The 22,080-nt window shown below is 39.5% G+C and overlaps 2 protein-coding genes and 1 pseudogene across 3 annotated transcripts; 2 read left to right on the forward strand and 1 right to left on the reverse strand.

Moving 5' to 3' along the window:
- Positions 1-1,315: 1,315 nt before the first annotated feature.
- Positions 1,316-13,431, reverse strand: LOC149105539 (uncharacterized). 2 transcript variants are annotated; one of them, XM_089270673.1, is made up of 6 exons: positions 13,061-13,431; positions 11,146-11,466; positions 7,314-7,637; positions 5,736-6,011; positions 4,259-4,341; positions 1,316-3,092 (listed from the first exon to the last, which is right to left on the reverse strand). In XM_089270673.1, exons 1-6 carry the CDS (start codon positions 13,287-13,289, stop codon positions 2,442-2,444), a joined length of 1,884 nt encoding a protein of 627 aa, XP_089126799.1. In that variant the 5' UTR covers positions 13,290-13,431; the 3' UTR covers positions 1,316-2,441. The 2 variants fall into 2 exon arrangements, with proteins under 2 accessions (XP_089126799.1, XP_089126800.1); XM_089270674.1 differs by lacking the exons at positions 4,259-4,341; positions 7,314-7,637; positions 11,146-11,466; positions 13,061-13,431 and having other exon boundaries at positions 5,736-5,900.
- Positions 13,432-14,358: 927 nt separating this feature from the next.
- On the forward strand, positions 14,359-15,775 carry LOC149105540 (uncharacterized; annotated as a pseudogene).
- Positions 15,776-17,242: 1,467 nt separating this feature from the next.
- LOC149105541 (uncharacterized) lies at positions 17,243-18,281 on the forward strand. Its single transcript, XM_089270708.1, has one exon. The coding sequence runs from the start codon at positions 17,499-17,501 to the stop codon at positions 18,192-18,194; it is 696 nt and encodes a 231-aa protein (XP_089126834.1). The 5' UTR covers positions 17,243-17,498; the 3' UTR covers positions 18,195-18,281.
- The last annotated feature ends 3,799 nt before the right edge of the window (positions 18,282-22,080 follow it).

Below are 22,080 nucleotides of genomic sequence, written 5' to 3' on the forward strand. Positions count from 1 at the left end.
GACGTCTTATTGGCCGTTTTCTCACTAGAGACGGATAATCCGTCTATTTACCTCCGTCCGATTATCCGTCTGTATAGACGGATAATCGCACGGATAAAAATAGACGGATTATCCGTCTAAAATGAACACCGTTCCGTTTTCACACTAAGACAAATTGTCCGTAATGGACGGATAACCCGTCGTAGACGGATTATCCGTCTCTAGTGTGAAAACGGCCATTTAGAGGTTATATCTACATTTCTATTTTCTACGACCTCCAGAAGTTCTCCAGTTGACGTAGTTCTCCTTTATTGCAAAGACCATTATAGTAAAATATTGTGTTTGTTTTGCGAAACGGTATTCTACAATACGTTAGAATACACCGTCTTAGGCACGCCGCTATATTCCAGACTACAATCGCACGTCCTTAGGCTAACCACTTTTAAAATCTAAATCGAGTTACTTGAATTCTTTGACTTAACCGGCTAAAAATACAGTCCACCGACCATGTTTTCGTGCGATTTCAGAATCAAAGCGTGCGCATGGTTATTGTCAGCAGAAACCTGATCAAGTGAGCATGCAGGCGGGCTGAGTGACTATAATAAGGGAAGTAAAAGTTCCGTATTTGCCGCCGTTTGCGTAAACGCCATGCTTAATCTCAGCAACACTGACTCTGCTCGCTAAACGCGATACCTTCCCGGAGAACCTCTTCTAAAAAAGCAGACTCCGAGATCGAAAGGAATACATGAAAAACGAGACTTCGTGACTCGTCAGAAAAGCTTCCGAGATTTCGAGATGGGATCAAAAATTTCCGACATCCACGATTTTCTGGGTACCATTCGCCACCCCTACTAAATGACCGGCAGTCCGATATTTTTCTCATATTTAAGGAATCGAAGGAACCCATCCAATTCAAACTATCATACGTCGATTAAGAACTGCCAAGCGATCCAGAAGAGCTGTATAGATCGCAAGTATAACGCTTGGTTTACGCTCGGCGTTCAGACAAACACATACTATGTGATTCTTTCAATATACAGAACAGCAAAAATTACGCCATGTTCTCAATATATGAATACTATACTTTCATATGCAAAATAAAATTAACACTTATATAGAACCTCTTTCTCGCCGATGTTCAGCGGCGAGGTAATTCTGTCTGTATAATAAAGAAACCAAAATCTCGCCGATGTTCAGCGGCGAGTTAATTCTGTCTGCATAATAAAGAACCAAAATCTCACCGATGTTCAGCGGCGAGGTAATTCTGTCTGTATAACAAAGAAACCAAAATCTCGCCGACACTCGCAAACGCAAGAAATCAACAACAAACACAAAATTATTTAGAGGGAGGGGAATTACATCACCTTTATTACTGATAGGCGTAATAATCGCTTGCTTTTTTCGAGACTAGAGGTTGAAAGACTTGCACATAATCGTATTTTTTGTTGTATATTAAAACGATCGTTTATAAACAACATAACTTGACCCCATTTAAGTCAATCGTTTAGTTCTTAATTAAGGATATCAAAGACATTTGATGGCTAATATTGGCTTCCTCATTTTACGGTTGACGGTAAAAACATTGCGTTTTTGACGGTTGACGGTTATTTTTTTGGCCAATTGACGGTTGACGTTGGTGGTTAACCCCACACTGAGTTCCTCGAATTAGCTCAACCAAGAAAAGAAAACTGAAAAATGTCAATCCGTATTCATTGGTCTCTAAAGCTAGCATACACACCTTAGAAATAAACAAAATAAAAAAAAATAAAAATAAAACTTTTTTTTTCATAATTATACATTAACCGGTTAGCAATAATTATTAACAACTGTATACTCTGCTCGATTACAAGCATTTTTATGGCGGGGGAAAATTACCTGATGGGGGTTGGCCGAGTTTTTAATCTGCGCCCAGCGCAAATTAATGCGCGTGTGTTCGTGGTTGTCTCTGTCATATCATAAATGACGGATCTTACGAAAACTCGAGCAATAAATCGAAATAAATGATTTGCAATAATCGTGATGTTTAAACATTCTTTTAAATTGTACTCGCCTAGAGGCTAATGCAATGTTGAGAAAATTTTCAAGTGTAGTTACTCAAAGCGTAAATTCGTTATTACACTTGCATTCATACTGTTACCTATACTAAAACTAACCTGACTTACATTTTAGCATATTTGAAAGGTTTTGCGTCAGAGAGATGACATTTAGCCACATTTTCAGGCTCGAATCTTCGAAACACTATCACAGAACAGTTAGCCTCTCCGCCCTTTCCTCAAAGAAAGATGTGCTTATGAAAAAGAAGTTTAAACCAAAATGAATTAAACTGAATTAATTTTGTCAAATCATTTGCAATGATGTTGATTAGCACTTGTATGAAAATGTACCTTATAAGAACAAATTTAGAGTTCAACAGTAATCTGAAACATAACTGTTTTGAAGATGTAGCTTGTGATTAGTCCTACTCAACGGATCCACAGATTTAACGAGTAGGACTGGGATGGAGCGTTTCGTAGATTACCGTCATAACCAAAGTCATATTCAGTTGTGTCATCAAGAACAAAAGAACCCGCGTTACTTTCTGTTATTCCAATCCCGTGATCAGTACGTTGACAAGCACTTCCTCCTCCACCAATCATCATCACTGATCCATCACCATGGTCCCAATCACACCAGAAGCCGATGTTGTTGGCGCCTTGGATGTTTCCACTGCACTCAGCCTGTTGAAACCCGTCTGTTGACTTGTGTAGACCGCCATATTGAACCGTGCAGCTTCCCAGGCACTGGTCACTGGCCCAAATTTTTCCATTTCTAAAGTCACCATAACTTGTGATTTTTGATCGGAATGTTTGTCCAGCCAAACAGTCACCTGTAGTCTTTAACAAGGGAGTGTGACTGGGGTCATCACTGCGCGTAATCTTAAACTCTCTGCCGCTGACCAACCAAAAGGCTGGTGAGATCATGTCAGCGTTAATGGATGGATCTGTTGTTGTTCCAACGGCAACTTGTTGGTCATACCACCAGAGTCCATCGTCACGCATCCAGTTTTTACTGTCAGTGTTTGAGAATCGGGCGACTAGTGTCCAGCCTTTCTGTTTATCTATGTCACAATACACCTGGAATGGAAGGGAATAGATCAAAACCAGTTATTATTATTGTTGTAATTGTTATAGTTCTTGTTATTTTTATTGTTGTTGTTATTGTTATTGTTATTGTTATTGTTATTGTTATTGTTATTGTTATTGTTATTGTTATTGCTATTGCTATTGCTATTGCTATTGCTATTGTTATTGTTATTGTTATTGTTATTGTTACTGTTACTGTTACTGTTACTATTACTGTTACTGTTTTTGTTGTTGTTGTTGTTATTGTTATTGCTATTGTTATTGTTCTTGTTCTTGTTCTTGTTGTTATTGTTGTTGTTATATTCAAAGTGATACAATGCAATTTTAGCTGTGTTTAGGTTACTTTGAAAGTACGTTCAAAGGCATAAATAGCGTGATATATAATCTTCTAATGGTGCTTATTGAAACTGGTAGTTTAAGGACGGTCGCGCTAATTGTTTTACGCATCCTTACTGCACACGCAAATTCACACGCCACGTTATGCATGAGCGCGCGTGCCAAGTACTAAAATGACAATGATAGGGTAACTGGCCATTGCTAAAGCTTTTCCTGGATTTAACGATCTTAAACGTTCGGTGACCCCCATTTTTCTTATGATGGATCTTTTTCTCTACCGATTTTCTAAGTTTAGCGAAAAAACAAAGAAAATCTATCGACTAGAAGTTTCAATTTTTGGGAAAATGCACCATCGAATTCCATTCTTTTTAGCTCATTGTTTGTCTGTGCGACGGTTTCAAATCCCTCTTGAAGGGTTAAGTTTTGTGAAAACGTTGGTAACATTGGACTTATTTACGCAACAGATCCACTTTTACAAAATATGACTAAGATCGTTTGTCTCCTTTGACTCACCTTCGACATTTTTAACTATAAAACCCTGTAGACCATGCTGAATTACGTGCGCCAATTTTTGAAAATCATGGTAGTTTTCTACACGCTTTATCTCTAAAACGAAGTTAGTGACCCCCATGTTTTCTGGCGTTTCTGTGACAAGTAACTCATTATCTGACTGTAGTAAAAATTTGAAAAGATTCTATCGACTGGAAAAATTTCGCGCGAACGTCCATGAAATGCTAATAAAAAAAAATTACCTTAGGATTGAATTAGCAATGATCCATTTATACATTTATTTTTTCGTTTATTTTTTTTAAATCTCTGACCTGAAATTTGGAATGCTTTATTTCAAGTTCATAAATCCCAGGTACTCCTTTTGAATGCTTGGGAATGACTGCTGCACAAGAATCTGTAATTCCGAAAATAAGTTCAGCAGTTAGTTAATTAGTTAGTAAGCCTCATCCATTGCGCTGTGCATTTTATTTTTTTTTTTGGAAAGACAAACAAATAATCCTTTTTCCGCTGTTTTTCTTCTTTTTATTTTATAACATATAATTTATCGCTTGTATGTTTTCTTATGGCCTATAATTTGTGTTGTGAAAATGAATTATATTAAATCAAAAATCAAGGGCGGCCCGGATAACATATTGCAACTTTGGCCACCCTGTTGCAACGTGTTGCGACAAGTTGGGTGTTGTTGGCTCAAGTTTAAAAATGGTCAAATTTTTCATGCAACATTTGTGGATGTTGGATGACGTTGTACGCATTTGGCCAGGTTCGTGAAATTATGCTACTCCAGGGCATGCACATTAGTTCGATTTGCAACACCAAACATGTCGCAACTCGTTGCAACAGGGTGACTAAACGAGCGCAACATGTTGCTCCCAATAATGTTTAGATATGTTGCGCTGAAATGTTGCGATCATTTAGCCGGAACTTAAGAGAGTTGGTCCTCACATAGTCGCTTTTCTTTGGGATATCCCTCTTAAGTTAATTTTAGACATGCATGGTACCCAGTTCTCCCTGGAAGATAGGATAATGCTTTAAAATACGTAGGGTAGATGTTTTTGTAGAGGATAAAAATACGTGAAAAGGCGCTTAGGTTGTCCACTGGTGGAAAATCCGCGTCCCTGGATTGGCTACTTCTATACCATCCTGAGATTTACTAAGCCATGTAGGATTGATCTAAAAAGACGGATATCGGATTACCTTAGTAGACTGAGGGGATATACGGGGGAATAACTCTAATACCGTTCGTCCTATCATGATATGCGTTGCTTCCATTTGTCACAATGCAAGGAAACATGTAAAAGATAATTTTGAAATACGAAATGTGGTATTTGAAAACAAGAAACGTCACCGCAATTTTGTACCTAACCTAGGCAGCTACAAAATGAAACATGTAAACTGGAAATTTAACTCTTAAACAATTCCATCTGTTGGTGTGCTACTCACAGATATCGTGATCAGTTGGCTTGATAGCTTAGTTGATAGAGCACGGCATCGATATTGCAATAAATCAAGGGTTCGACTGACGAGCCTGATTACGTTTTAAGGCGTTATTTTTACAACACAACTGACAGAGATGACCCTCATGCCTCTCGATCAATGGCTCTAAATTTGTCACAATGTTTGAAGAGCTTAGAAGGAGATTTTCTTGCAGGACACGGAGGGTAGTCCCGAGCGGGCAAGATAGCTCCATATTGCCCGCTCGGGTAGCCAATCAAAGCGCAGGATTTGATTCATCTTGCCCGCTCACGGAGCTAGCCATATAATAAGAGATAGTATTATTCTTAAAATTACCATGCTTTTTTTGAAACCCCAAAGTTGTGACAGCCGTAACTGAACCAAGTTTGTTTCTAGCAGTGCAAACATATGCTCCAGAGTCTTCCTCGACGAAGTTTTTAATGCTTAATGTTCCATTTCTAACAGAGGTTCTCCCTTTTGGCAAAGCCGCAAACGCACGTACCCACGTAATTACTGACGGTGGGTAACTGAAGGCTTCACAAGTAACTGTTGCTGTAGTGCCTTCGTCGATTAAGAGAAAGCGATCTGGTACTTTGATCAGCTTGGGACCAACTGTTGAGAGAAAAAGAAATACAGTCATACCTGTAATAAATTGACATTTAACACGATTACATCTTATAATTAAAGGACTCTCAAAAACTTTTTTAAAAAAAGCTAAAAGAAAATAATACGATATCAACGACAACAAACAAGCTAAAACACGATCAATTTTGCTCTCTTTTTTGTTTGTTTGTTTGTTTGTTTGCCTTTTTGTTTGTTTTTGTTTTGTTTTGTTTTGTTTTGTTTCGTTTTGTTTTGTTTTGTTTTGTTTTGTTTTTTCACAGCTTGGAGTCGAGTACCTTCAAAAGGACATAATCCTCATCTAACAAGCATTTTTTCCGAGATCTCCGGCTCTTATGAAAGGCAGGTACTGCTTCAAGTAGTTCCGGAGGGCCTTTTAATTCATACTGGTACTGCAATCCGGTCAAGTCGGGCTGCAGTCCAATCAAGATCGCTTAACCGTACATTTTTTTTTTTTTTTCGATTTCCAAAGGTGCCGCAGGTTGGATTCGTCCAACGTCACATCTGTTTATACTGTGCCAGTATGCTTAATTATTTTAATTTTGCTATATGTTTTGAACCTTGGTAGGGTTCAATATTTAGCTCTTATTAATCGAGCAAGAAGTCTGTATGGGAGAATCCTGACCAAGATAGTGAGTAGAGACCAGACGCCACGAGGTCTGTACACACGACCGAGGGTCAAGAATTTCCCATACAGACCAACTAAACTCGCTTAAGTAAACGTTTATTATCTGTAAACAAGAAAAAAATTAATTCGTTTAATGTAACTGGTTTGTACCAGTTGACATTTTATTTGCGAACGGCAATGAGCTGAACATTAATCTGCCAAGGTGTCTCGTCCTCTTTACTTTTTTGCTCTTCCATGTAGTCAATATATATATATTTTTTTTTTATATTAGAAGAAAATAGTCAATATTTTTGTATTTTAGGAGAAAACAGTCTTTTTCACCGCAAAATGTAACTGGTCTAGATGGGAAAATCCTGACCGCGGTAAATATCGATTTTAATCAATCAAATTCGTGAATTTGGTAGTTCGCAGTATTTGTGAGACACAGCCATATAATACAAGTAATATAAACAATATCAACTTTAGTTGAAAGAAGTTTAAACGCTGTGAAAGCGATGACAGATGCACAAAGGTACTGAAATCACTCACTTTATTTACTGTCGTTATTCAATTGTCAAGTTTAAACCCGGTGAAATAAATTAATAAAACTAACATTGAACAGCCACAACGTTAAAGTAAACAACTTAAGAAATTTTTTTTTTCTTTTTTTTTTCTTTTTTTTTTACCTTCCACAATAAGAGTAGCAATCCTCTCATCACTTCCTAAAACGTTCACTGCTATACACATATAATCTCCTGAGTCACTGAATGTTGACTTGATTATTTTAAGGGCGCCATTTTTATCGCTTACAAAGTTCCCTGCCACAAGAGAACCATTGACTTTGCTCCAGGTCACCTTAGGTTTTGGGCTTCCTCTAACGGAGCAGTTAAATGTAGCGGTCTGGTTCTGAGTGACTGTTTGAGTGACAGGCGATACAGTAACTTCTGGAGATGAAATGGATTCACCAGGATCTCCCTTCAATCCCATGAACCCTCTGGGTCCAGCATCACCTGTTAATTATAAATTGTGTCAACAATTAATAAAAGGTAAGTGTGCAGCGTGCAACTATCGAGTTATGGATGCACGCGGGGGGATGCTAAGCACGAAAGAAGCGTAAGAGTCGCACGGGGCGATAGCCGACTGCGACTCTAGCTTCTTGAGTGCTTAGCAAACTAACCAAGTGCATCCATAACTCGATAGTTGTACGCTGCACGCTTACCATTTCTTTTATAACATTGAAAATTTTTAAAAACATTTTCTTTTTTTATTGAATCTCGCCCCTCTTACATGAAGTCAAAATCAAGATCAACCGCGCGAAAATGTTCATTCAAAATCTGACAAAGCGACACAACAACATTTTTCGTGGATCGCGGTGGTTTGCTCGATTTCAGGCAAACAAACAACTTCAAACTGCTCAGTTAACTTGAATATCAAGCTAACAACAAACGGAACTTGCTGTCGGTAAAAATGTTTCTCAAAAGTTACTAAAATTTGGATCGGTTTTCCGAAGAATTCAAGACAAACTTTTGGTGGTTGAGCTCTCTGTCCTTCACGGCCTCTGCGGCAAAATTAAAGAAAAGAACAGTATGGAACCGGACATTTCTTACAGCTGTAAAAGCGAGAGTGGGAAAGAAGGCGAACAAACACCGGGCTTTGAGCTGTTTAATTTGAGATGCTCTTCTTCTCCGTCTTAAATTGATAAGTTGCGCCTTTAAGGTTGAAATTGAAGAGATGATCTGAACGACTTTAAAAAAAAAGGTCTTTCTTATTGGCTAAACTCTTGACTGAACAAATAAAGTAAGCTTAACTGAACAGAAAACTGAGGCTTGAAGGAAAATGTTAGAAATGTCAGCTTATATTTGTGCACGATGCAGTCGTTCCTTCAAGAGGCTGTTCCTTCAAGAGTTCAATTTGCGATCGAGCAAGACTGAAACCCGCGTCGACTGAAATAATTCATCAGGCTACCAATATTTAATAAAACTTCCTTTATTAAAGCTCGGTTAAAGTATTATCTTTAACGTTTTCGAACCTCGTATGAGCTTGGTATGAGGCTCTACTTAAAACAAAAATTTGGTAAAACTTTCATGTACAAGTCTTGCTCGTCGAAACCATTTCAATGGCTTTCCACGCAAGAAACGTTTTAGAATAAAACCTTGTGCTGAATTTTATTGTCGACAAATACCTGAAAAATTCTTTCTAAAATTCCCGTCATGCATTATTACCCAGGCAGTGAGGCCTGGGTTTAAATTTCGGCTCCGTTTTTTTTTTTTTTTATTTATTTTTTCCCTCGTTCAGTCACAAATCGCCGTCTGGTCTCTAACGCGCATGCGTCACCCCTCCATGCGTACAGCACATGGAATTTACTTAAGTTGCCGTCGTGAAAAGTTAGCACGGATTCCTTGATTTCTAGGGCGATGAAATCACATACAAACGAACACACCGTTCGTGGTAGACCAACACTAAAGGACTTTTTAAGCGTTTTCGCAACGGGTTGGTCTGCAAGACTTACGAGAAATCAATTTACGAGCGAACATTTTGAGTGAATTTATCAAGAATCATGTTATACCAAAGGAGCCATCAACCGGGGCTATCAACTCTTCAGCTTGCATTGATAAAAAGCATCTTCAAAAGCGTCATCGTATGATCGTGAACCGAGCAGAATCCCAGCATGAACTCAAGAACTTCTGAACAACCAGAGCAGAAAGGTTAGAGAATTTGTTCAGGAATGTATCTGTTCGAGTACACCTAAGTAAAACGCTCTGAGAAACTTGGTAAAGTATAATTAAGATAAAATCTTGAACTAAACGATATTCTCTCGTTATTTTCTTGTAACAGAGTTATGTGTCTTTACAAGAGTGAAACCCATGTAGCGAATTATTGTACATTTAAGCTGAAAGAAACTAATGTACATGTATGTTGACCCCAGCAAAACAATTCTTGGCTTGCACTGTCACGCAATCCTGACGCAATAAAAAATTTATTCGACAAGCATTTAGTGGATTAAATCAAGAAATTGTGATGTTATAGGAGATTAATAAAGATGACACTTCACTAATTTTTAAGTCTGTGCGTTTTCCCAAGCTCAGATATTCGTCGAAATATTTTGCACAAATTTGCAGAGACCAGTACCTCCGCGGTACGCCAACATTGCGGCCGGAAAATAGTGTAAACATCTGGAGCTTACTTTGGCTATCTAGGCGACTGATTATCTGTACTGAACAAACAAGCATTGACATAAGCTCTTTTCCTAGTACTTTAACTGCTGATTGGGCTAAAAATTACGACATAAGTATATGTTTTTCGACAAACGCGTTCGTAGGTCTATGTCACGCACCGCCATAACTCGGAAATTCAAAATGTCTCGCTTGCTTGAGAAACGCAAATAACAACGACAAAGGCTGAGGAAAATAGACTGAAACGTTTATAGGCTGATATAAAGACCTTGACTCTTTTCTCGCCCTAAAGACCTGCAAACGTGTAATAAGCTATTAATCGATGACAAGAAATGCAATCAAAAGCAGAAGAGCTTAAGCACATCGATTCGATTGAATTTCGTACAACTTCAAATGCAGAACATTTAGCTCAATTGTAATATAGCTAGTGCTTCTCAGTATAACGACTGCCTGGGTACACGCAGCAAAGCGTCTAGTTAAGCTCAAAAGGTTGATACAGACCAGTTTGTTACTTTTTTGGTCCCTCTCCGAGCGCCGAGTGCCTTTGTTCAACCAGCTGATTCAACTCCTGCTCGCTTAAATTAGCAAATCTCTTAGGTGGAGGCAGGGCAAAAAAACTTGAGCTCGAAATGCGGTGGCTCACAGGAGTAATCTTCAACAGTGCCTGAAGAATTATTCGACTTTTCCATATTTTAGGAGAAGAAAAATAGGAATTGTGTTTTAAAAAGTGTCAACATCGATAAAAAAAATTGTCGAGAAAAAGTACAAGTAAACAAACTGTCGTCAGCGTGCAACCCACGGGCAAATGGATCGAGCGTATTAGCTAATCAGAACGCGCGCTTCGCTAAGGCTATGCTATAAATCAGTTAAGAAGAATAATCTAAATCCCTAAGTAATTAACTCCTAAGAAAGGAAAGGAAAGGAATAATGACTTTATCAAATAACTAAACTTCAGCTGAAACCAGAAGGTAAAGATGATCAGGTGTGTTATATTATCCGTTTTCTCTTGATTTGTGGCTTACTTATGGACAGAAGGGCAAACAAACGGACGAAAGAGCGAGGCCAGGGAACGAATGACCCAACCATCCAACCAATCAGCTAAAGAGGTATCAAGGTCAGCAAGGAAACGAAGGAGTAAACAAATGAACCGACGAACGTGAAAGCGAGGAAACGAGCAACTGAACGGAACACCAAACGAAGGCATTATAGAAGGATATACGGATGAATAAACAGTTCCTATACATGATTCTGAATGTGCCCTGGCATATCATCACCAAACATTCAGTCGATTGCAAGTATATATATTTTCCGATTTCAATGATGATTGCCTTTTACAGTGATTTACCTTTTTCACCCTTTTCTCCTTTTTCTCCTTGATTTCCCCTAATGCCTTGCTGACCGTGTCTACCAGGCAAACCCATGATGCCTTGCTTTCCCTTTTTACCCTTGGCGCCTTGCACTCCTCGTCTTCCTCGGGAACCTTTGCTTCCTTTGTGACCGGGAGGTCCTGGGACGCACACTTTTTCCAATGGCTGACACAGTGATGCTGGTTTGAGTTTATTGAACTGTTTGGTGATTTCACTACGGACATCTTCTATGCTGAGAGATTTGTTGCTGACCGAGATCAAGCTGCGGCGAACTTTGGTGTTTGTTGTCTTTTCGGTATCTAAAAAAAAAAAACAGGTAATTTACATAGACATAGTTTTACTCTAGACTGCGGGCATACCTCTACCTATATATATTTAATTCCTTTCAAGGTAATAGCCGACGTGTGCACGCATGCTGGTTTGACTGGTTTCATTTCAGACATAAGGTATGAAAACCGTGACGTTATGTCAACTATTTCACTTCTTACAAAGAAGCAAAGCTGTAAAACTTACGTTTTTTCAGCTTTTTTCCATTTCCATTCTAATCTCCCCTCGAAACAGATACTGTAGATGGAGAAGCCTCTTTTAAAAGTTTTGCCTGCGTCTTTTAGCCGAGTGATTGTTGTGGGCGTAGGAATTTTTTTTTCTTTTTAAACCGAATAATTTGATCAAATCTTAGCAGCTTAAGCCACAAAAATAACATCTCCGATATTCTGATAAGTAGGCTAACGGCTGGCTCAATCGACACAAGAACGTAACTAAACTTACAAAAGGGGTTTCTCTACTTAGTGTCAAAGTTTCTCGTAAACGAAATTTGGAACGGAAATAGGAAGAAAAACGTATCTTTTACCGTTTTGTTTCTTTGCAATCTTGCTCCGATTACCCATAACGCCCATTAGAGCATGAAGTGGTCTATTGGACCCCTTACATCGTGACTTTACCGAGAGAATTTTAACTTTAAGGCCGCTATGTATAAAATAACGAAAACAGAAGTCACGCTGATAAGCAAATTTCCGTTATTTGTAATTAATGATACCAGATGATCAAGTTCAGTTTTGTCTGATCATTGAAGTTTAGTAAACAGATCTCCCGTAATTTGATTCACGGTCGGCTCTGAAAGCTGGCGGGTTTGTCTTTGTCCGTTTCAGACATTCAGGTGTGCCAAATATGCCAAATATTTCCCCTCTTATACCGAGGCAAAAAGAAATGGAACTCTATATATCGCGACTCGCTCAGAGGTCTTTAAAAGTGGCTCTGTATTAAGACTATTAAATAAGAAAAACAGACGTCAGGGTGATAACTAACCAGAACTCCGCTATTTCGCTATCAGTGTAACAAGATGATTAGTTTTGTGTGATCTTTGAAAGTACTTTCAGTGCGCAGACTTCCCGTAATTTAATCAGTGACGTACATTAAAGTGGAATCTCACTTCTGTTGAAAACAGATCACAACGAAGAATAAACTGAGTTACGAGTATTCTAACTGTATACAACATTGCGAGAACTATGACGTCAAACGGGAAACAGTTCACTGTTACCCGCGAAATTTTGACCGCTGTTGCAAGTCATTTATAAATGAAGTGATTATTTGGTGTTCACCGGTTTGACCCATTTGTTTCGCTATATAACAAATCACTTAATGACTGGTCCCTTGGGGAACAGTGAATTTTGTTTCCCGAGAATCTCAATGTTTCTCGAGACGAGGTGGAGGGAAACATTGAGATTCGAGAGAAACAAAATCCACTGTTCCCCTCGGGACCAGTCATTAAGTGTTAATTGTTTCATACAATCAACTTCTCCGACCTTCTTCAATAAAAAAGATTCATCTAAATGACTCATTACCGTAACGCATAAATGAATAAAGCTGACAATCAAAAAGAGGTCGTCTACTTACACTCTGGTGTGATAATTTCGTTTCTGTGATCTGTTGTTTGCTGTGATCTGATATCGATGCGGCTTTCCACTTTCGAAATTCGCAGTTCGTTTATCTCTGTTTTCCTGTTGATCGATTCCATTCTCAAAAACAGCGCAACAATCAACAACAACGAAATAAAGGACAGAAACGAAGAACCTTTGTGCAGAACGTCGCCACATTTGGAGGAAGTTTTCTTGTTTGGTTCCATGATCGGCTCTAATTAACAAACAGTTGTCTGAACAAGCTCGATTGTCGTGTAAACTGAACGTTTGATTTCCTTTTAGCACCAGTTTCGTGTTCCTGTATACGGGATATGCCAAGACATAACTGTAAAGCGAAACCGTTATTAATTGATCTGTCATTGTTTGGAAGAAACTTTAACTTTCAATTAAAGCCAAGAATGACAAATACCCGCTGTTCTGGCACGAGTATCCTTATTATTGTTTTTTCCCAGTATCGTGAGAATCTTGTAGGGGTCATAAAAAAAAGAAACATTAAAACAAAACAGACTGAAACTAGTACTTTAATACTTTTTACAAATACGACAATGTAGTAATGAAATTCCTCGCGTGGCGAAGGTGCGGGGCTTTTCTTTGTCTGTTATTTCCATAAGATGGTCAAATTTTTTTCTTATTTGACTGAATACTCTGCTCAATTACAGGCAATTTTATGGCGGAGAAAATTACCTGACTGTGATTGGCCGAGTTTTTAATTTGTACCCAGTGCAAATTAATGCGCGTGTGTTCGTAATTGTCTCTGTCATATCATAAATGACGGATCTTATGAAAACTCGGGCAATAAATCGAAATAAAGGATTTGCAATACTCTGGATGTTTAAACCTTCTTTTAAATTGTACTCGCCTGCAGGCTAATGCAATGTTGAGAAAATTTTCAAATGTTACTCAAATCGTAAACTCGTAATTCCACTTGCATTCATACGGTTACCGATACTAAAACTAACCTGACTTACATTTTAGAAAGTTTGAAAGGCTTTGCGTCAGAGAGATAAAATTTAGCCACATTTTCAGGCTCGAATCTTCGAAACACTATCACAGAACAGTTAGCCTCTGCGCCCTTCCCTTAAAGAAATGAATTAAAGTAAATTAATTTTGTAAAATCCATTACAAGTTGTTGATGAGCACTTGTATGAACATTTATCTTCAAGTTATAAGAACAAATTTAGAGCTCAACAATAATCTGAAACGTAACTTTCTTGAAAATGTAACTTGTGATTAGTCCTACTCAACGAATCCACAGATTTAACGAGTAGGACTGGGATGGAGTGCTTCCTGTATGAGTTTCATAACCAAAGTCATGTTCAGTTGGCGCTCCAGACGTGTATTCAACAAAAGAAGCATCGTCTTTTTTTGTTATTCCAACCCCGTGATCAGCGCGTGATCTTGAAGTCTGCACAGCGCACCAACCGAAGAGCTGGTGAGATCATGTCAGAGTTAATGGATGGATCTGTTGTTGTTCCCATGGCAACTTGTTGGTCATACCACCAGCTACCATCGTCACGTATCCTGGTTTTACTGTCGCTGTTTGAGAATCGGGCGATAAGTACCCACCCTCTGTGATACGTTGCAACGTCATAAGAAACCTGATTCATGCGTATGGGAAACAGAATCAAATATAATAACAAACTATTATTGGCTTGAGTGATACAGTTTGCATACAAGTACCTGTATGATACTGATTTTCGCAGCGTTAAACAACCCTTTTAATCAATCACCGAGGGCTACCGTCACACACAAAAATAAAAGTTTAACAGAATAAGCTATTTAAACTTAAATTCAAACCAAAAAACAATAGTTTCAATAACAAAAGAAAAATCGCTACCACCAATGGGAAGCTGAATTAAATATTCCCGAGAAGTAGTGTGCATGCATTTAAGTTCAAAATAGCAACCGTCCAATGTTCATTTTTCACAACAACAACATATAACATCTTCCTTTTTCGAATATCATCTTACGCTGAGGTTCATTGCTTTTGTGAATGATGAGAATAATAATAGCCCTCTGGTGTAAAACTTGAAAAATTATATATATAAGAGTTTTTTAATCTTGCAAATTTAACTAAGATCAAGTGTTGCTATATCTCGGCTGTATTCCTACAGAAGACATCATGGATAGTTGCATGGAACAGCCATGGGGTCGCCTATTGTTGTCGCAGAAACTGTGATGCAACACGTGGAGGGACGCGCCCTTGCGACTTGCCGACAAACGATATTGCTTTGGTTACGCTAAGTTGACAACACTTTTATCGCCGTTCACAAAGACGAAATTGACGGCCGGTTTTCACGACCACTTTACCGAGCAGAACGCCGATATCCAGTTTACCAAAGAAATCGAAGGAAATGGAAAACTTCCTTTTCTAGACTGTTTGGTAAGCCGCGGAAACAGCCGTGACGAACTGCGAACGACAGTGTACAGAAAACCGAAGCACACTAACAGATTACTTGACGAATCATCCTACAACCCGAATTTACACAAAGCCACGACTATAGAGACTTTGGCGAGACGAGCGCAACTAGTTTGTGACACACCGGACAGCTTACGTGACGAAAACAGATACCTTGAACGTGTCTTTCACAAGAAGAACTACAACTTAACGCTGACTTTATTAAACGAAACATTTACCGACCTACTGAGGCTGATGCTACAAACAGGAACCCGACACCTGTTACTACAGTGACTATACCTTACATTAAGGGCACTTCTGAGGCCATCTCATGAATCCTACAGCCCTACAGCATCCGTGCAGCCCAAAAACCTTCAACTACGTTACGACACTTACTGACCAATGCTAAAGACAGGGACAAACCCAACAACAGACAGAGAGCAGTCAACAAGACCAAATGCTCGGACTGCCAGGCTTCCTACATTGGTAAGACTGGTAGAAACCTTAACAACGAGACTGACTGAACGCAAGCGAGTCACGAGAAATGGTGATGCCAACAATCACATTGCTGTACATTACCAACTGACAAACTACAACATTGACTGGAACTCTACTCAATGCTTAACCTACAGTACAAACTACTTTCAACCGACTGACTCTAGAAAGCTGATACACTAACTTAGAGAAATGGTGATACCGACAATCACATTGCTGTACATCATCAACTGAAAAACCACAGTATTGATTATAATAAAGTTTCCATATAACGCACGCTCTGATTGGCCGAAACAGCGTGCTTTATCGGTGTGTAGAGCACGGATTGATGACAGTAAGCTACCTTTCAAATTTTTGCTTCGAAATTTTGACAAATTTGGCCCAAATTAAACATCCCATTTGACTCAGACAAACGCAATGGAAACGAGCTCTATGCATGCAGTAAATATGGCTCACGGAGACCATTGTTAGCAACAGCAGTGTGAAAACTGTACTAAAATGGCAAGTCTTGCTAGATTCCCGCCGACAAAACACGTAGCGAAATAAACAAATTCTCAACCTAACCAGTGCTTCGATAAAAGACATTATATTTGTTACGAAGGCAGAAATTATACCTTAGAAGTGAAACAACGACAGAAAACAACAATTGAACTGTCTCTGTTTATGATGAGAAGCTTTATTTGTGTAAAAATGCTCTCAATTGCTCAAACAAAACTTACATGGAGTGTAGTAACGCTCGTTCTCTGGTCATCTCAGCGAAGTGAACCGACGAGCGGTCAGTTCAAAGGTCGCTCTGATAGTCTCTTCTGTGCTTGGAGCACAACCAGTGGGAGCAGTTTAGCGGTCTGTCTAACTTTTACGTTAGTTCGGACAATCTTGGTGCAAGTGGCTGCAAGCCGTAAATAACTGTAGCTCCTTTCAAATTCAACCTCAGCATTTCGCATTTTCATCCGCAAGCTTTAGGCTCCTTGTTTCGTAACTTCCATGGGAAAAGTGCACGTTTTCACAAGCCACAATATTATGGTGCGTTTTCAGGGTCAAAATTAAAACTAACTTTTCCACCTTTCCTTACCTGCTAAGTAAAATGTATGTCATTTCCTGTCTTTGAAATTAGACAGTGCGCATCTCTTTTGACCTCCGAAACAATACGTTCCGCGTTTCCTGAATACTAAAATCATAACGTCCGGCATATTTTGACCTTTGAACAAAATTCTCTGCGTTTCCTGACTTCTCTCGAGTTTTAAGTCCGGCATGTTCTGACTTTCAATGAAATTAGTTACCAAATGTCGTAATACTTAGTTTAAATATCTCAACGTAACATCCCATACTGACACCTGACAAGCAATTTAGTTCATAAAGAAATCTCGCTGCTGAGCCGACATTTTGATTTGCAAAATTTGTAAATGCGCGTTTTCTGACTTCTCGATTCTACCAGGCGTCTTTTCCGCGCAAGCCTGGATCCCCTGATGCAAACCTAGTGCCAGGACCCAAGGGGGCCGGGGGTTTTCCCGGGGATTTATGAATGGCGTCGACGGCACAAGAGCAATTCTTGAGCAGTCTTCGCCATACATTATTCGACCTTGCAAGGAGACTTCAACAGGACACAGTTAGTGAAGATGTGGCTGATTATGTTCTGTTCCGATTGGAACAAATTTCTCGCCATTTGTTTCGACATGCTGACAACATGCAGGTGTTTGATACAGTTCGACCCTCACTCGCCACTGTGACGCGAATGTTGTCGGAGGTAGAGCGGAATTGGTATCATTCGTCCCCAGCAGCAGCAAACCAGCCTAGAACGGTTGGGCGTCCTAGGTTCGAGATTCCACAGGAGCAGCTGCAATATCTTGCCGATTATGAAATCAACTTACCAGACATGTCCAGAGCCCTTGGTGTGAGTGAGAGTACCATAAAAAGACGTATGCGGGAGTACAATATCTCCATTACCGACAGGAGGACAACCATTAGTGATGATGACCTTGATAACATTGTAATATCCTTTCATAGTGATTTTCCAAATGCGGGATATCGGAGGGTCCAATCGCAGCTAGTGCTGCGCAATATAAATGTGCCCCAGCTGAGAGCCCGAGAATGCATGCAAAGAACGGATCCGGAGGGACTTGCAATGAGATGGCTATTCCTTACACCAAGAGCTGTGTACTGTGTTAGTGGGCCACTTGCACTATGGCACATAGACGGGAATCATAAATTGATCAGGTGAACCTTATTCGTAATTGATTATAAATAAAATTTATTCAGATTTATTGCGCCTAGTTTCTAATACAGGTGGTTGTTGGTTAGTCTCCTTTCCAGCGGGGTTTTTTTTTGGGGGGGGGGGGGCGGGGTGGGGGGGATGTCACGCAACGCTCTCTCCAAAGAAGCGTTGTGTGACACCCAAAAAACGGCTACGAAGGAGACTAGTTGTTGGTAGTGAGGACAGAATCCATGAAAGGACAGCAAAGTATGGGCTCATGTATTTTTAAGTTTCAGATGGAAGATTTTAGTGCATGGTGGAGTTGATGGATACACAAAGCAAGATTTCCTGTATATCTTAGGGCTGGAACAAAGAATACCGCAGCTACTGTTCTTGGCCTTTTCCAACAAGCAGTGGCAGAATATGGACTTTCCTCAAGGAATTTTTAATAAACCCTTGTTAAAATAAAGTGTACATCTCAAGACAAATAGATTTTCAAATTTTCCACGGTCTTCACCCCATTGCCCTCCCCGCCCCCCTCCCCCTGTGCAGGAGGAGGTAAGCCATTCCGGCACTCCTCTACACGTGTGGCCTCCTTTATCATGACCCTAGAGTGTGCCGCCTACTTTATGATTTCCTCCTGCTACTTTATTTCAATTTGAAAACCCTGATCACATGTTATGTGTATTATTGCAGGATCCACGCCTACGCGGAAAAGACGCCTGGTAGAATCGAGAAGTCAGAAAACGCGCATTTGCAATTTTTGCAAATCAGAATGTCGGCTCAGCAGCGAGATTTCATTATGAACTAAATTGCTTGTCAGGTGCCGGCATGGGATGTTTAGTGAGATGTTTAAACTAAGTAGTAAGGTATTTGGTAACTAATTACATTGAAAGTCAAAACATGCCGGACTTAAAATTCGAGAGAAGTCAGGAAACGCAGAGAATTTTGTTCAAAGGCCAAAATATGCCGGACGTTATGATTTTAGTATTCAGGAAACGCGGAACGTATTGTTTCGTAGGTCAAAAGAGATGCGTACTGTCTAATTTCAAAGACAGGAAATGACAGACATTTTACTTAGCAGGTAAGGAAAGGTGGAAAAGTTAGTTTTTAATTTTGACCCTGAAAACGCGCCATACAATATAGCCGAATTCCTCTGGACTACAAACCTTTATCTGCCTTTAGATCCTTATTTAAAAATTAACTAAAAAGCGAACTTTGAAGGCATTGTTTCTCTCTCGAAAGCGGCTCAAAACTACTCGAAACTGAAAGCTTAGCTGAGGTCCTGTTTGTGATTGACAGCTGTCTCTTCGGTAGCCAATCAAATTATTTGAACAATTCTAACAAGGATTGTGATTGGCTTATTTTAGCGTGCTTTATCTGAGAACAGAGCACGGCTGACGCCACTTTTACTCGTTTGGAAAATAAAGTTTGGTTTGAAAATTCAGCCGAATGCGTGGAGAAATTATTGGATACTTTATCATAAAACAAATAAAGAAGCCTCGACTGTGCTGTGTTCTGTTGTAAAGCACTTAGGAAGCGGTAGAGCACTCAAGAAGTAGGCAAAAACATTAGACTTTGTCTCGTGTTTTCCCCTACACTTCTTTCGTGCTCTAACACTTCCTAAGTGCTTTACAACAGAACAGAGCACAGGCGAGGCTTCTTTATTTGTTTTATGACAAAGAATCTAATAATTTCTTCTTTATGTTATTTGTTAACAGGGACTCTGGTCAATGCTTAACCTACAGTACAAACTATTTCCAACGACTAACTCTGGAAATTAAGCTGGTACACTAACTTAGAACAAACCCCTCTTAATAGATGTCAACAACCACCGGCGCCTTACAAACGACTTTTCCACGACGTAAACGAAACCGAGAAATTGGACTTCTAACAGATCGACTTAATTTGACCATTAATAGACAAACCTCAAACTGACCAATTTGACTAATAATAGACGGATCGAAACCGACCAATGACTGATGACAGACTTTACAGGAGTCTTTCAGCCCATACCATCATGGCTAAACTGACCAATCACATTCAACGGACCAGACTTATAACATCATCGACTAACTAGCTAACACTATTCACTGGACTCTGAAGATGACTTCCGCTCATTGTCGAAATGTCAGTCACCAACAACAGTTCTTTTCAGAACTACCCTCACCGGGACGATCACGCTATACGAACTCATGCTACAATCATGGCATTAAAAAGGTCACAAATTGGGAGACATGTTATGACCATTTCCTTAGCATTGCAAGTTACCATGCCAACGATATAACTTGTTACTTCTGTGAACCACACGTTTTATTATCGATTTATAATCAGCATGTCAGGATTCGACTCTTAAGGAAATTAAAAAAAAAAGTGGGAGTGGCTTCAGAGCTACAACAAATTGTAGAAAACTTAAATTGATCCGAACTCCCTCCGTTTAATTTTTTGGCCAAACTTGTATTTCAGTTAGTAACCTTAATACAATTTCGGTTATAATAAATAAAATGGGGTCGTCGGACTTGTTGTTTTAGTTACAAGCATTTATTTTTATTAAAGCCGATATAACGCGTGCCCTTAACAGGTTACACTGTTGCTAACCTTTTGCATGACGGAAGTGACCGTATCTTTTTTTCAAAATGACTGGGCTGCAAGATTTTTACAGCAGAATAGACCTTTTTAGCTTGGGCGGTTTGATTTCCCATTCAGACAAAACACGTGATATCCTCTTGAGAATTGTTCTTATTTTCCATCTAAAAATCATCTATTCATATACACGAGACTATTCGGCAGTTTGAAAGCAAGAATTCTCAAGGGCATAGTCTAAGTGGGGCAACAAACCGCCCAAGCTGAAAAGGACTTGATTACGGCATCGATCGGTTGAAAAATTGTGGTAGCATTGATTCATCAAGTGCTAGAAAATGCTTGGAACTAATAGGGGAGAGGCCCATTCTCTCGCCACGCTTCTTCCCTAGTTTTTCGCCTGCTGTTATTCCCGCTGCGCCCGAACCAACTGAACGCCTGGAATAGGCTATTTTCCTCTGTACTGAAATGCGACGCGGTTTTAGTGTTATTTTCAAAGCGCGGCACCGAAATTTCTAGAAGATACCGTTGGCCGATCGAACGACTGATTAGTTTTGTGTGAACGAATAGCAGCAGCCGTTCGAACAGCTGAATACTATTTTCTCAAACGGGTGACATTAGCTGTTCAAACCACCGCAGTTCCTTTCAAACGGATAACATTAGCCGTTCGAACCGCTGCATTTTTTTTTTTCGAACGGATAACCTCAGCCGTTCGAACGGATAACTATTTTTTCGAACGGATAACCATATTTTCAAACGAATGAAGATTTTATTCGAACGGACGACCGTAGCCGTTCGAACGGATGACGATTTTTTTCGAACGGGTAACCTCAGCCGTTCGAACGGACGAAGATTTTTTTTCGAACGCATAACCTCAGCCGTTCGAACGGATGAAGAGTTTTTTTTTCCAACGGATAGCAGCAGCCGTTCGAACGACTAGAATTTTTTCTGAACGGATGATCCAATCCGTTCGAACGGCATCCCATCGATCACGAACGGATGACAAACGGATGGCAAACAGCAAGCGAACGGTTTTTAAGCGTTCGAACGGATAGCCGTAGTGTACGTTTTCGCGTGAGACGTCACACATATTGAGCTGTTAATTTTAACGACAAACTTTGTTGAATGTTTCTAAATACACATAGAAGTTATTAATATATATATATATTTTTTTCAAAACAACATTTCCTTAATATAATTCTGGAGGGATTTATTTACTTCAATGCTGAGCGTTTTGTTCGGCTTTTTATGTTTCCAAAAATTCCCGCACGAGTCGCCATGTTTGTTTACCTTCAGTGTGATGAGAGAATATAACGTCTTCGCCTGGTCAGGC

This window comes from Orbicella faveolata, unplaced genomic scaffold (assembly GCF_042242905.1).
Source record: "Orbicella faveolata isolate gen_17 unplaced genomic scaffold, um_ofav_v1 contig_34, whole genome shotgun sequence".
NCBI lineage: Eukaryota > Metazoa > Cnidaria > Anthozoa > Scleractinia > Merulinidae > Orbicella > Orbicella faveolata.

Coding starts and splice junctions, on each gene's coding strand:
- LOC149105539 (XM_089270673.1), bottom strand. CDS start 13,289: ATGGAACCAAACAAGAAAACTTCCTCCAAATGTGGCGACGTTCTGCAC. Junction 7,638..11,145: donor AGGAGAAAAGGGTGAAAAAG/GTAAATCACTGT, acceptor TATAATTAACAG/GTGATGCTGGACCCAGAGGG. Junction 6,012..7,313: donor TGCTACTCTTATTGTGGAAG/GTAAAAAAAAAA, acceptor TTCTCTCAACAG/TTGGTCCCAAGCTGATCAAA.
- LOC149105541 (XM_089270708.1), top strand. CDS start 17,499: ATGGCGTCGACGGCACAAGAGCAATTCTTGAGCAGTCTTCGCCATACA.